This window comes from Mesoplodon bidens, assembly GCF_964165515.1.
Source record: "Mesoplodon bidens genome assembly, chromosome: 2".
In the NCBI taxonomy this organism is placed as follows: domain Eukaryota; kingdom Metazoa; phylum Chordata; class Mammalia; order Artiodactyla; family Ziphiidae; genus Mesoplodon; species Mesoplodon bidens.
Window position 1 is genome coordinate 150,073,585 of NC_138177.1, and position 14,111 is coordinate 150,087,695.

The 14,111-nt window shown below is 47.5% G+C and overlaps 1 protein-coding gene across 2 annotated transcripts in view; it reads right to left on the reverse strand.

Annotated features, from left to right (window-relative positions):
- Positions 1–219: 219 nt before the first annotated feature.
- Positions 220–14,111, reverse strand: part of ARMH1 (armadillo like helical domain containing 1) — a 32,090-nt gene continuing 18,198 nt past the window's right edge. The window contains exons 4-8 of one of the 2 annotated variants that reach the window (XM_081226337.1): positions 10,110–10,178; positions 8,999–9,165; positions 7,835–8,031; positions 4,701–4,785; positions 220–909 (exon numbers count right to left, since the gene is read on the reverse strand). In XM_081226337.1, the coding sequence (XP_081082463.1) occupies positions 704–909; positions 4,701–4,785; positions 7,835–8,031; positions 8,999–9,165; positions 10,110–10,178 (724 nt within the window). In that variant the 3' untranslated portion in view covers positions 220–703. The other variant, XM_081226338.1, reaches the window with a different exon arrangement.

Genomic DNA, 14,111 nt, shown 5'->3' on the forward strand with positions numbered 1-14,111 from the left:
AAACTTGGCCACAAAATCATTTGACCCCCCCTCCCATCAAGATGTGGGATCTACTTGCTTCCTTTGAATCTGGCCGGGAAATGATGCTATGTGACTTAAGAAGCTAGGTTGGGCTTCCCTGGTGGCACAGTGGTTAAGAATCCGCCTGCCCATGCAGGGGACACAGGTTCGATCCCTGGTCCAGGAAGATCCCACATGCCGCGGAATAACTAAGCCCCTGCACCACAACTACTGAGCCTGCGCTCTAGAGCCCACGAGCCACAACTACTGAGCCCGCGTGCCTAGAGCCTGTGCTCCGCAACAAGAGAAGCCACTGCAATGAGAAGCCTGCACACCGCAACGAAGAGTAGCCCCCGCTCGCTGCAACTAGAGGAAGCCTGCACACAGCGACGAGGACCTAACACAGCCAAAAATAAAATAAATAAATTTATTTTTTTAAAAAAGCTAGGTCAGGAAAGGCTATGCAGCTTCGGTCTGGAATATCTTGGAAGCTCACTCAGGATTCCTCTTAGAATCCGGCCACCAAGCTGAGAGAAGCCTAAGCTACGGGGAGAGGCCACATGTAGGTGCTGCAGTGCACAGTCCCAGCTCTGAGTCCCACCTTCAAGACCCAGAAGATCCCAGCCTCCTTGTGCTGCTCAAGGCTTGGTCTTGGGTGAGGCAAGTGAAGCATTTGCCTCTGATGCAAAATTTAAGGGAGAGATCAAAATCCAGTAATCAAGGGCTTCCCTGGTGGCGCAGTGGTTGAGAGTCCGCCTGCCAATGCGGGGGAAACGGGTTCGTGCCCCGGTCCGGGAAGATCCCACATGCCGCGGAGTGGCTGGGCCTGTGAGCCATGGCCACTGGGCCTGCGTGTCTGGAGCCTGTGCTCCGCAATGGGAGAGGCCACAGAGGTGAGAGGCCTGTGTACTGCAAAAAAAAAAAAAAAAAAAAAAAAATCCAGTAATCAAGATAGATACTTTTTAATGCAATTAAAAAAATCAATGCAAAAAAATGAATGAAGAACGACCTATCAAAATGTTAAATAAAAACAGTAAGAGTGCCACATGGAGCCATATTGGAGCCCAAGACAAAAGGAAAAATCAGTAAGAGTGATCCTCATCAGCCTCACTCGAGTTCCTGCTGTGGTCCCAGCTGTCTTCCAACTGAGGCCCCGGGAATCATGGAGCAAAGATAATCCATCTCTGCTGTGTCATGTTCAAATTCCTGACCTACATAATATGTGAGAATAAAATAGTGATAGTTTTACAACACTAAAACTGGGGTGACTTGTTATAAGAAATAGGTAGCCAGAATACCCCCCCACCTCTGCTCAAGAGCCTTATCATCTCCTACCTTCCTTCTCCTTTTCCTCCTCCGAACCTTGTGCCTTGGCCCTAAGAACTCTCAGAAAGTAAAGAGTCACTTAAGACGCACAGCTTCCACTTAGCCATCTGGGCTGAAAAAACTAGGTATTTCAAATTTTATTCCCAACATGATGGAAGAAAATGGAAAAATGAGGAGCTGGAGGGGAACTTGGGGTCAAGGAGGTGGCCTGTGACGGGAGTAGGGACACTCTGTTGTAATGGGAAAGAGAGTAGAGGAGGTGGGTGACAGGCCAGTAAGGTTGGTAGGTTTGGAGCGGGGAAGGTCTCAGTGGAAAAGGAGGTGGGGTCGTCTCCTGGCTCCTCCATCACAGACGCCCACTGCGAGAGAAAGGGTCACCAGGCCCACCGAACCTCTCCACCTCCTGTTTTCACGGGACTCCCCCTGAGAATCCACTTTCCCTGGAGCCTTCTCAGGGAAGGATGTCGTCCCCCGCCCCATGCAGCACACAGGGTAGAGAGCACGGCCTCGGTAACTTCCTCCTTCCAAACCATTCCTTTTTCTCCTCAAATACAAACAAACACAGACAAAACCCTAGTACTTGGCATAGCACTTGGCACACCACAGATGTTCAATTAATACTTGTTTTTAGAAAACAAGCCCTTATAAAGCTTAGTCCCTTCAGCTATATCACTGGCTCCCCCTGATGTTGCCACCATCCTGGGGGGGCTCCACCTTGGTCTTGCAATTTGGTGTCCTCAAACTCAGAGAAATTCATCTCTGATCCCCTCCGGTCATCAATGTTAGGCCCCACCTAAGACCTGTCAGACTTTCCCTCTCCTGCCTTTGGAGGAGTTGCCGTGAAAACTGAGAACCATATTTTTGCCCTTAACTTCCACTCCACCAATCGTGTGAAATAGTTCCCCCTGGTGGACGATCAATGCACATGCATGCTCTATATTCCCAGGGACACGAAGGCTATTTTGAAGTGCCCGGTAAAAAAGAATAATTCTTTCATTCAACAGACATTTCTTGTACCCCTGTTACGAGTCTGGCTTATCCGAAATTATTTTGAGGTGCACAGTTTCACACCAGCAGACATCAAACCAAAAAGGCAGTGACAATTCATGCTCCAGAGTCAGTTGTTACGTAATAAACGCAGCAGGACTCTAGATTGGGCCTGATATGGGAAGAAGCTGGGCCAGTTCAACTCTGGAGGACTTCATCAGCGAAACTGAAGCAAAGCCATTTTTTCATAAATTTATTCAACAAACTTCTACTGCACACCACCCTTTATATGCCAGGCCCTGAGCTGGAAAAAGAGATGAATCAGACCCTGTCCCTGCCCTGAAGCTGCTCAGAGGGGAAGGCATTTAGGCAAGTAGTCACTAATACAGTGTGCATGTGCAGGACTCCCTCCCTCCCTCATGCACTCAACAAACACCTACTGAGGACCTAACATACGCTGGGGACTGTGCTGGGGGTATAAGGACAAAAACTATGAGAGCTGCACGGAAACTGTGCACAGTCTATGTAAAGGGCAGTTACCATTCTGGAGATAACTGCTTCAATGGAGGCAGGTGCTGGTGGGGAGGAGGGAGCAAGATGGTAAAAAGGAAGGAGGCTGACATTTGGGCAGGGGTGAAGGCAGGTCAGGGAAGCCCTCAGAGAAGAAATGCTTAAGGGGGGAAGTGGCGGAATGGTCACTTTGCCATGTGGAAGTTGGGTGAGGGGAGGGAGGTCACAGCGCCATCCAATCTAGTCTCCTCGGGGTTGTTTGATTAAGCCTCCTGACATGATTCCACCGCCAGCTCACCCCCTTGCTCCAATGCCAGCAACAACTCTCTGCTGCTGGGCCTGACCTTGACTTAGGTGCCTCTACCACTCCACCTGGCAACTCCTCCCCAGCTAAGAGGCTCTGCTCCAGCTGGTAACCAATTCCAACATAGCATTACTTCCCAACACAGGAGTCCATGCACCCCCACAGGGGTCAAACAAATACAAAGTTGACAGTGCTGCTGAAGGAAAGATAAGGTGGGCATTCAATCTCAACACTGCCTCCAGAAAACAATCTAGGCTGGGAGTAAGCGCCAGGCCTTTGCTGATCCCCAGGGTCTCACTTGTATACCTTAACCCTGGTACCGGCCTCCTCCCTCTGACCCTCCTAGGCTTCCTGGACCTGGGGCTCAGCCTGTCATCCTGGGCACAGAAGTCCTGATATGTAGTGCCACCCAGACCCTTCCTGCCTTATGGGTCTCCTTGCCCTGGCCTCCTCGGCTAGGCCCATTCCCCCTTCATGTGCCATCCCACTCTCCACACCCAGGCGCTCCCCAGTCCTGTCCTTCCTCTCTCTTCCTGGGGCCTCTCTATCCTGCTAGATCAGCACATTCCATTTTGTTGTCTGAACAACTCCAGCCTAAAGTCTCCCTGTGGCTCTGGCCTGCTATTCCATCTGACATTCAAGGTGCTCCATGATCTGGTCCTGGCCTACCTTCCTAGGTCTTCCTAGACCGAGACTGCTACCAAACCTCCACCAAATGATCTCCATACCACTCCCCAGACACATCTTGTACTTCCCTGTGTCTGGGCCTTCCTTTGCACCATTCCCCTTTCCAGAATGCCCTTCTCTGCTTTCTACCTTCCCATTTTTCAAGGCTCAGCTCAAATACCACCTTCCCAGAGAACGCTTCCTTGATCTCTCCTGTTGAAAACAGAATCTCCCTTCTCTGAACCATCGTAAGAGCAGGGAAGGAAATAACATCCTGGAAACACCTGCCATGTGCTGCATGTTAAAAGCATAGGCTTTGCAGTCAGACAGATCTGGTTTGAATCTGGTCAGCTGTGTAACTTTGGGAAGCATACTTAATCTCTCTGTGCTTCAGTGCTTTAGCTTGAAAAACATAAAAATGCCAACCCCCACCATTCATTCATTTGAACATTTGAATATCTAATATGTACCAGAATCTATACTCTTGTGGTTATTTTGAGAATTAAATGGAGCAATGCATGGAAAGTGGCTGGCACATAGGCATACTCAATAAATGAAAACGTATTAATACTACCATTACCCAATCTAGTTTCTTAGAAGAACAGTCCTCAGGGTGATTTTTGTTTGGAGGGGAAGTGCCACATAAGTCTGGGAACCAGAGCCAGCTCTGGACCCAGGCACATTCTGACAACTGCTAGAGCACATGGCTGATTCCAGGCACAGAATGTGACTGTCGTTTTCTGAATAACTTGCCCATCGTCACAGAGCCAGCACCTTCCGTCTGCCGAGGCTGTCTAGGACACTCAATAAGGCTCTTTGTGAATAGGAGAAAACGTCTCAGAGCAAAGCTGCCTAGTTCTCATGGCGACCCTGTGCCATCTGGAGCAGACCCGGCCGCCTCCCCTACCTTCATACTGGACTTCCAGGTGCATAGTGCGCAGCACGCTCAGCACGCAGTCCACAATGCCAGGGTGTGTCGTCCCGATGATCGACTGGCAAGAAAGACAGCAGGACAAGGTGGTTACTCTTTCCTTTCCGTCTAGTCCACCTGGGAGAAGTGAAAAGCTGACTTCAAACAGCCGGGCAGCCTTAGCTGAATGGGGAGAGGGGGGCAGCAGTGAGTCACTGGGCCCTGGCCCTGCACCCGAGAGGTTAATTTCTTTTTTTTTTTTTAACATTATACTCAATTTTTTGCATACTAGTAAGGAGGGAGAGCTCTCTCTCTCTTTTTAAAAATTAATTAATTAATTATTTTGCCTGTGTTGGGTCTTCGTTGCTGCACGTGGGCCCTCTCTAGTTGTGGTGAGCGGGGGCCACTCCTCGCCGTGGTGCGCGGGCCTGCCACCGCGGTGGCCTCCCCAGCTACGGAGCACGGGCTCCAGGCGCACAGGCCCAGCAGTTGTGGCACGCGGGATCCTCCAGGACCAGGGATCGAACCCGTGTCCCCTGCATTTGGCAGGCGGATTCCCAACCACTGCGCCAGCAGGGAAGTCCGAAGTTAATTTCTTCTGGAGAGGAGGGGCGGAGATGGGCAGCCAGGAATCTCCAGAGACTCTGCCGAGGTTGCCACTGAACCCTCTGGCTCAGGAGGCACTCAGTGGAGGCTAGCTGGCCACTGCTAGAGGTGCAGGGACAAGTCGGCTATCTTGGCTGCAGGAAAGACAGGCACAGGCTGGAGAGAGTGGAACTCATCCAAAATCCTAAATCTTCTCTCTCTCAGGATCTCACCTAATCAGGCAACCCTCCTGTCTGTGTCTTCTACCCGTGCACTGGCTCCTGTCTTTTGGCATTAAACATTCTCAAGATCACCCAGATTGAAAGCAACTGTCCTTCAACTCTGTCTCCTCTTGCTACTGCTCTTTCCCCCTTTACACCTAAGCTTCCCAGGGGAAGCTACTTCTTCATCCTCCATGCATCCTTTGACAGGTGGCTGTAATTTAATTTTTCCTGCCATTGGACAGTCCCCTAATTCACCAAAACTTTTCCTGCTGAGCTCAGCTTTCTGTTCTACCTGCACTGAATCTCTCTGCTGTATTTGAGCCAACTGATCATGTCCTTCTTCTTTTATTTTTTCAAAATTAATTAATTAATTAATTTTTGGCTGTGTTGGGTCTTCGTTGCTGTGCATGGGCTTTCTCAAGTGGTGGAGAGCGGGGCCTACTCATTGTGGTGGCTTCTCTTGTTGGGGAGCACAGGCTCTAGGTGCCAGGGCTTCAGTAGTTGTGGTGCAAGGGCTTAGTTGCTCCTCGGCATGTGGGATCTTCCCGGACCAGGGATCGAACCCGTGTTCCCTGCATTGGCAGGTGGATTCTTAACCACTGCATCACCAGGGAAGTCCATGTCCTTCTTCTTGAAACTCTTTTCCCTTATTTTTCACAGCCCTGTGTTTTCCTCTTCTTCTTTTATGGCTTATCATTCTTTTTCTTTTTTAATGTTTATTTTTTATTTACTTACTTTTTCTTATTAGTCATCCATTTTATACACATCAGTGTATACATGTCAATCCCAATCTCCCAGTTCATCCCACCCCCACGCCCACCCCCCGCCATCATTCTTTTTCAAGGAGGCAGAGTGGTATATGGAAAGAATAAGGACTTTGGAGTTAGAGTTGGATTTTAATGTTCACTTGGTATATATCTTCTACTTAGTGTGTGGCCTTGAATAAGTCACCGAACACCCTCCTAAGGCTCGTTAGCATCACTTTTAAAATGGGGATGATAATACCTGTCTCCATCAGCCACTGTGAAGACTAAAAGAAACAGTGTAAGCAAGCCCTGAGCACAGTGCCTGGCATGTAGGAGGCACTTAATAAATGGAAACTGGAAACAATAATGATAATCAGATGTTTTGCTGATCTTCTTCCTCAGCTCATCTCTTAAATGTTGGCAGTGTTCCTTCTCTTTGTACTTGGTGTATTCTACCTGGGGGATCTTATTGACTTCTACTCTTTTGGATATCACTTCTCTGTTCATGAACTCCAAACTGCCATCTTCATCTCGGATCTCTCTCTGGAGCCTCAGACTTTTATTTTCTACTGTCCTGTGGGCATCTCTACTAGATGTCCCGAGCAGTGATTCCTCAATTGAGCTAGGAATCAGAATTGCCTGGGGGAACTTAAAGGCCACCCAAATCTGTCAGATTCTACAGGAGGGGAGCTCAGTGTTCAGTATTTTTTGCACAAGTCATCCATCTACATCTTCTGCAACCAGCTTGGCCTTCTCCTGAGATGGGCACTTGGGAGCCACCAAGGCTCATCAAGTTTATTGGGTCAAAACCTAAATCAGATACGTTTTTCCTGTTCTCTTCGTGGCACACAACTCACCCCGTGGTCTAAGTCCAAAGCTGGTGTCTTCTTGACTCCTTTTCTTTTACTGCCCCAAGTCCCATACACTCTGCCTCCCAAATGTCTGTCCAACCTGGTCACCTCGATTCCTCCTGCCATGGTTCAGGCCGTATCATCTCTTTGGTCTCTTAACTGCCTCCCTGCCTCCAGCCCTTCCTGGAGCTGTACTACTGAGAGCTTTTGATGGTTCATCTCAAAACCTCTCTTGGAGCCTCTGTTCCCTCCTTACATGGTGTCTTCGTGTGGTCGCCATGCCCCAAAGCTGACTTTGCTGCAGTCTAGGGCACCGAGAGGAAGGCAGAAGACAATGAGAGAAATGGAGCTTTCCCAAGCACCGGAGATCTGGCTTCTTTCTTCACTTAAATGCTGCCTACAAATGCACCATGATTCTTTCCCTACCAAACTGACTCCGTTAATCTTTTCTACGGTCCTTTCATCATCCTTGCTGCTTGTCTCAACCACTTTTAAGTCTGCCAACATCTTTCTGATCCTTAAGTAAACAGGACAAATCACTCTGCTTGGAGACACGAACTCTCTGCCCTGCCCCGGCCTTCTGGAAGTAACGCTGATGGAACAGCAGACATGCAGTGGGAGGTTGAGCTCTGTTTCTCATGCCTGCATGGAGTGCAACTGTGGAAGGTAATTGTCAGATTACTGAGTTGGAATCAGAACCACCAGAGCATGCAGCCTGGGCTCACCTGGGCAGTCCTGAGAGTCTGCAGGGACAGCTGCTGAGCTTTCGGGGACGCACAGGGCAGCAAAGCTATTAGACCTTTGTACACTTGATTCTGGTACTTGGGATTACTGTGGATCAAAGAATCCAACAGAACATGCACTTCTTCCTGGGTCTCTTCTGACTTAGACTTTGCCAAAAATTCTGCTATGGATCGTACACCTGAGCAAAGGAGAGAGGAAATGCTAAATTGGAAGGGGTTTATGAAAATAATCCTTACTCAAGGTTACATAATATGAAGTAATAGGATTAAGATGTATTTAACAAGGCCTGTCCAGTCAAAGCAAAATCGAGGCTCTGTTCTCATGTTGCATCGCTACTGTTTTCACCTCGTGCCTAGGTGGCTGGGGGATTTTGTTTCAACACAGGCATGTTAACTTGTCAAAATCTGTTTTAAAATTTAAAATGGCTCTGCAAAATGCACAAATAAAACTTGCACTTTTGATTGCTGTATGATAACTAACACATAGATAGCGCTCAGCACTAAATGTTTTTTGACAAATAGTGCCTTATTTAGCCCTGGAAACTACACTGAAAGGGAGGTGTTGGTCCCTTTTTAGGATAAATACACCAAGGCTCAGAGAGGCCATGGGGGAGAAATGAGGAAAGAGCAGTGAGGGAAGTGCTTTAAAGAGGGATGCGTGGGGGATGGCATCTCCTGTGCACACCTCAAGCAGACCACTTGGTGGGACATACTGAAATTACCGGGTTATTTCCTTTTCTCATGGCACTGTAAGCTCTTTGAGGACGAGGACTGTATTTTATTCATCTTTGTGTTCCCAGCACCTTAGCATATACCTAGCACACATATTCAACGATTTTAGGTCAATCTTATTTCTAGAATTATTCATAAATGGCTCAACAAATCTTTGTTGAATGGATGCACAAAAGAGGATATATTTGAAATGAAGTATTTCCAAAACCACCATGGAAAGATTTGAGCAAATGATAAATCAAGAAAATCGTAACTCTGGGTCTGCCGGTGGTGATCCGGACAGGAGCTAAGTGAGTCCACTCTACAGAATGCTTCCTGTGCAACCAGGTCCGTGATGCGTTTTCCTCTAGCAGTGCTGGGGGCGGCCCCCAGGGAGACAGGAGAAGTGACACCCTTGTTCTACACGGTACCCACCATAGCTTTCACAGATGAGCTCCTTGTACTTCCTGCCAGAGTTTGCGATAACCTGAAGTAGCTTGATGGATTCCTTCTTGTCCTCCTCCTCGATCTTCTTCAGTGCAAGTATTTCCAAGAGTGTTAGGGCCCCTCCGACCTCAAGAAATTCTGTAAGATATCGATTACTGTCCAGAGGGATAGAAAAGTAGAAATAAGACATTGTCAAGTTCCTTGACACTAACCTTTCTAAGGGATCTCAAGGACCTTTCTTCATATGCTCCTCCTACCCAGGAAGTGTTCGTGGGTAAAGTGACATAATAGTTTGGAAATTCTTCCTTCCAGAAGGAAATGCAGAAGTTAAATACAACGGCCATTTCCTGTGCTTGGATTTCCAGCATCTGTGTCTCTTCTTCTTGAAAGGGCACCTCAGCTGTCCCATGGGAGATCACCCCTCCACCACTCATGAGCCATGTGGTTTTGGGAGGGTGAGAAGGTGAAGGTGTGTCATCCTTCTGGCTGCAGTAATTGGTTTGGGGCCAGGCATGTGACCTAAGTTGGTCCAGTGAGGCTCAAAACCTGGGACTTTCTTGGGAACGCTTGGGAAAGACGTGTTCTCTTTTTGGTGTGACTGAGCTAGAAGGATGCATGTCTGGAGTACTGAGGACCTCAACACATGGAGGCCTATGAATATAGAGGAAAACAGAGCTGAGAAATGGAGAAAAAGCGGTATAGACCAAATACTGAGAAATGGAAAAAAAGAGGGAGAGACCAAGTACTGATGACATTTTTTGAGCCCCTGGATATAGTCAGGCCTGAAATATGGATTTCCACTCTCTGGACATTTCAGTTAAGTAGTCTAATAATTTCTACTTTTTCCTGGTCCAGTATGAGTCGATTTTCTGTAATTCACAACCAAGAGGGTGCTGACTAGCAAAGTATCAATGGAGAACATGGGATGGAGGAGCAACTAGACCAGGACCACAGCTGCCACCACCTCTGGGTCCATCCTGAGGGCTACTAGGTACCCACTGATAACTAGAAGCTAAGGTCCCATGTGGTGTGAATGTCAAGGATACCACAAGCCCGGTAGGCAACTGAGACCCCAGAATTTCTCTAGAACAGAACTCACCTGCTTACAGCTGATAAGAAGATGCCGATGGACCTGAGCAGCTTATCTAAACGTGAGCCAGTCATGTAGCTGTATGACAAGTTAAAGAGTGAATTTCAGGGTGGTTTTCCATCCCGTGTCTGATCCCTGATACCACCTATGGCCCAGGATGAACAACAGCTGAATTGTATCCTTTATCTGAGAGGGGCCACTAGGTTGAAGGGGTAGGGGCATGGGGGGTAGTGGCAGGCAGGTTCATGGTTCTCCAGGAAACTCTTCTGGGGTAGTTCAGCCACTTTGGCTCTGACATGCTCTCTAGAGAGTAAGAGGCGCTGATGAATGCAGGGTGCATGCAGAAAGCTGGGGGTCAATTTCCAAAGCTTCTCTGTGCCATGACCATTGCACCCTTGGGCTTAGCCCAGTTCATTACTTTATGCCTCATTCTTGGACTTCTCTAAAAATAATCAGCTTCATCATTAATTCTCAATTTTGTACTTGCTCAAAGCTTTATAATGGAGGTCACTATCTTTATGAAGAATTGTGTGTCTTCCTAATAAGAACAACAGGAGATGGTAGAAAAATTAAACTCTGATTTAAAACAACCCCAGTACTTAATGTTATTTTTTAATGTGAGCTTTTGCAAAAAGCTTCGTTGTAATAAAGCACCCAGAGCACGCATCAGCTCGGATACAAGGTATGAAATCAAGCCACAACAGAAAAGGAACCAATCAACAATTACTAGGCTTATAACACATCCCAGGCTCTTAGAACACTTAAGAAATTAGCTGAAATTATTGCAGCTCATGGAGGATGACTGAGAGCTTCCAAGACTGATAAAGGCTAATGTAATGGGTTGGAGGTAATGGTGCTTTGTTGGGGAGGGAGGGTGCATGAGGCAAATTATCTCAGCTGCACCCTGGTTCCCAGGATGCCAATAGAAGTAGAGATAGATTGGCTCATTAGAAAAGGCTCTTTACTGCAAAAACAGTGTTTGCTCTGGAGCCAGGCTCCTCTGCCTGTTGCCATTTTAGCTGGGGGCCAGGCTATCAGCCCACCACCCAGCTCCTCTGAAACCCCAGCCCCCATTTCTGCCTCCATGCCTTCTCAGTGCCTCTTTTCTTCAGCTAGCAGTGAGGCTGACCGACTTTCGTCACCTTCTTTTTCCTCTGTCCCAGGCTAGCCTTATTTTCATAACCACTTCATTATACATATTTCTGGCCCATTATTTCCAGCAATTAGTTCCAGAAGTTTGCCACGATATCAGCAGTAGTTAACAAGTACTAAGCATTTATTGTGTGCCAGGCACTGTGCTAACTGCTTCGCTGGCATTGTCTCATTTAATCCTCAGCGCACCCTGCAGTGGGTGCTATCAGTATTTCCACTTCCTTCATGAGGAAACAATCTCAGACAGTTTAAGGACCTGATCATGGTCCCAAAGTTAACTGATGGAACTGGGATTTGAACCTAGGCAGCCTAACTCAGAGTCCGGGTTCTTACTGTCAGCCCTTCCTGCCTATAGACAAACAGAGGGAGGGAGTGGGCTATTGACACAGATGGTGTTGTAGGTGGGACTGTGGCAGGGATACACTGAAGTCGCCTGGATGGTGTATGGGCTTTGGAGCCAGACCACCCATTTTAATCCTTATCTCTGCCACCTGCTAGTAAATTATTCAACCTTTTCAAGGCTCATCTTTCTAACCTATAAAATGGGATCATACTGAATTCCCTGGTGGTCCAGTGGTTGGGAGTCCGTGCTTCCACTGCAGGGGCCGCAGGTTCGATCCTTGGTCAGGGAACTAAGATCCCACATGCCTCGCGGTGAGGCCAAAAAAAAAAAAAAGTGGTGGTTGGGGGAATGATACCAATACCTATTAGGCTTGGTGTTAGGCCCAAATGAGATATTTGTGCGGTACACAGAGTTCAGTGCCTAGAGCATAAAAAGACTCAATACATGGTAACTAATAATTTTTGTTATTATAATATATAAATCTTTAGTTTTACTGATTGGTTCTAGAAGTTCAAGTTTAAAAAAGGGGTTTGAAGCTAATGTGGGATTAGGTGGCAGTCAATTTTACAAAACATAATGATGCTATATTGATTTGTTTTCCTTCAAAATCCACCGCAACTGGAGGAGTGGGGAGAAGTGGGGGGGGGGGCACTGATTCAAAATGCTATGTCTCTTCAGCCAGTCTCTTTTCTCTCCGGTATGATAAGGTCACAAAAAGTTAGGAAATTATGAATAATTCCAGGTGTAGAAACTGAATATACAGCTGTATATTAAAAGCGTGGTTTGGGAGTTCTCTAGTGGCCTAATGGTTAGGATTCTGGGCTTTCACTGCTGTGGCCTGGGTTCAATTTCTGGTCGGGAACTGAGATCCCACGAGCTGCGCAGCGTGGCCAAAAAAAAAAAAAGCGTGGTTTATTTAATAAACATTGGCTGAGTGTCCACTAAATGTTGGGTGCTCTGATTAGCACTTAGGACATGGAGGAGAATGATACAATGCCTCGGTTAACAAGTGCAATAATTGAGTAAGAAAAGAAGAGGGCTTGGGCTTCCCTGGTAGTGCAGTGGTTACGAATCCGCCTGCCAATGCAGGGGACACGGGTTCGAGCCCTGGTCCGGGAAGATCCCACGTGCCGCAGAGCAACTAAGCCCGTGCGCCACAACTACTGAGCCCTCGTGCCCTAGAGCCTGTGCTCCGCAACGAGAGAAGCCACTGCAGTGAGAAGCCCTCACACCGCAACGAAGAGTAGCCCCCAGCTCACCGCAACTAGAGAAAGCCTGCGCACAGCAACGAAGACCCAATGCAGCCAAAAATAAATAAATAAATAAAATTAAAAAAAACAAAGAAGAGGGCTGAACACAGAATTCTTAGAAACACTAATATTTAAGGGGTGGTAGGAAAGACCCTGCAACAGTGACTGAGAAACGGTGATGGGAGAAGGGAGAGAAGAAGAGAGCTTTATTTATTATTTTTAAATTAATTAATTTTTTTTGGCTGCGCTGGGTCTTAGTTGCGGCACATGGGATCTTTGTTGCGGCGTGTGGGATCTTTAGTTGCTGCACGTGGGATCTTTTTAGTTGTGGCGTGTGGACTTCTTGGTTGTGGCAGGCGGACTCTTAGTTGCAGCATGGATACAGGATCTAGTTCCCAGACCAGGGGTCAAACCTGGGCCCCCTGCATTGGAAGTGTGGAGTCTCAACCAATGGACCACCAGGAAAGTCCAGAGAGGAGAGCTTTAGAAAGGGCAGTGGTCAAGCAGGGCTGGGACTAGGGTGTGAGGCGAGTGACTCACTTGTTTCAGGTATGAAATTTTTTTTTTTTTGGTTGCGTAGCTTGTGGGATCTCAGTTCCCTGACCTGGGATTGAACCCGGGTCCTTGGCAGTGAAAGCGAGGAGTCCTAACCACTGGACTGTCAGGGAATTCCCTCAGGTATGAAATTAAAGGGGGCATCAAAATCTCAGTAACTGGGCTTCCTTGGTGGTGAGGTGGTTGAGAGTCCGCCTGCCGACGCAGGGGACACGGGTTTGTGCCCTGGTCTGGGAAGATCCCACATGCCACAGAGAGGCTGGGCCCGTGAGCCATGGCCACTGAGCCTGCGCATCCGGAGCCTGTGCTCTGCAACGGGAGAGGTCACAACAGTGAGAGGCCCGCATACCCAAAAAAACAAAACAAAACAAAACAAAAAACTCAGTAACTAAATAATATTTCCTGCATTATTAAAAAAAGAAAAAAATATATAAAAATACATGATGAATAAAATATCTAAGTTTTAAATAAAGCTAGGATCTGACACTGCCTCACTCACATCACCCTTTGGTTGAGTGGAAAATGTTGTCAAGTTAGTGACAACATTTTGGTGAGGTTAGCGTCATGAGTTACGGGGACAAAGCCAGATTGTAGATCCTGATGTTTTTCAAAGCACCATTTGTAGACCACTGGCATCAGAGTCAACCCAGGGCTCTTTTGAAAACTAAAGAGTCCTGACATACAGATGGCCAAGAGGCACATGAAAAGATA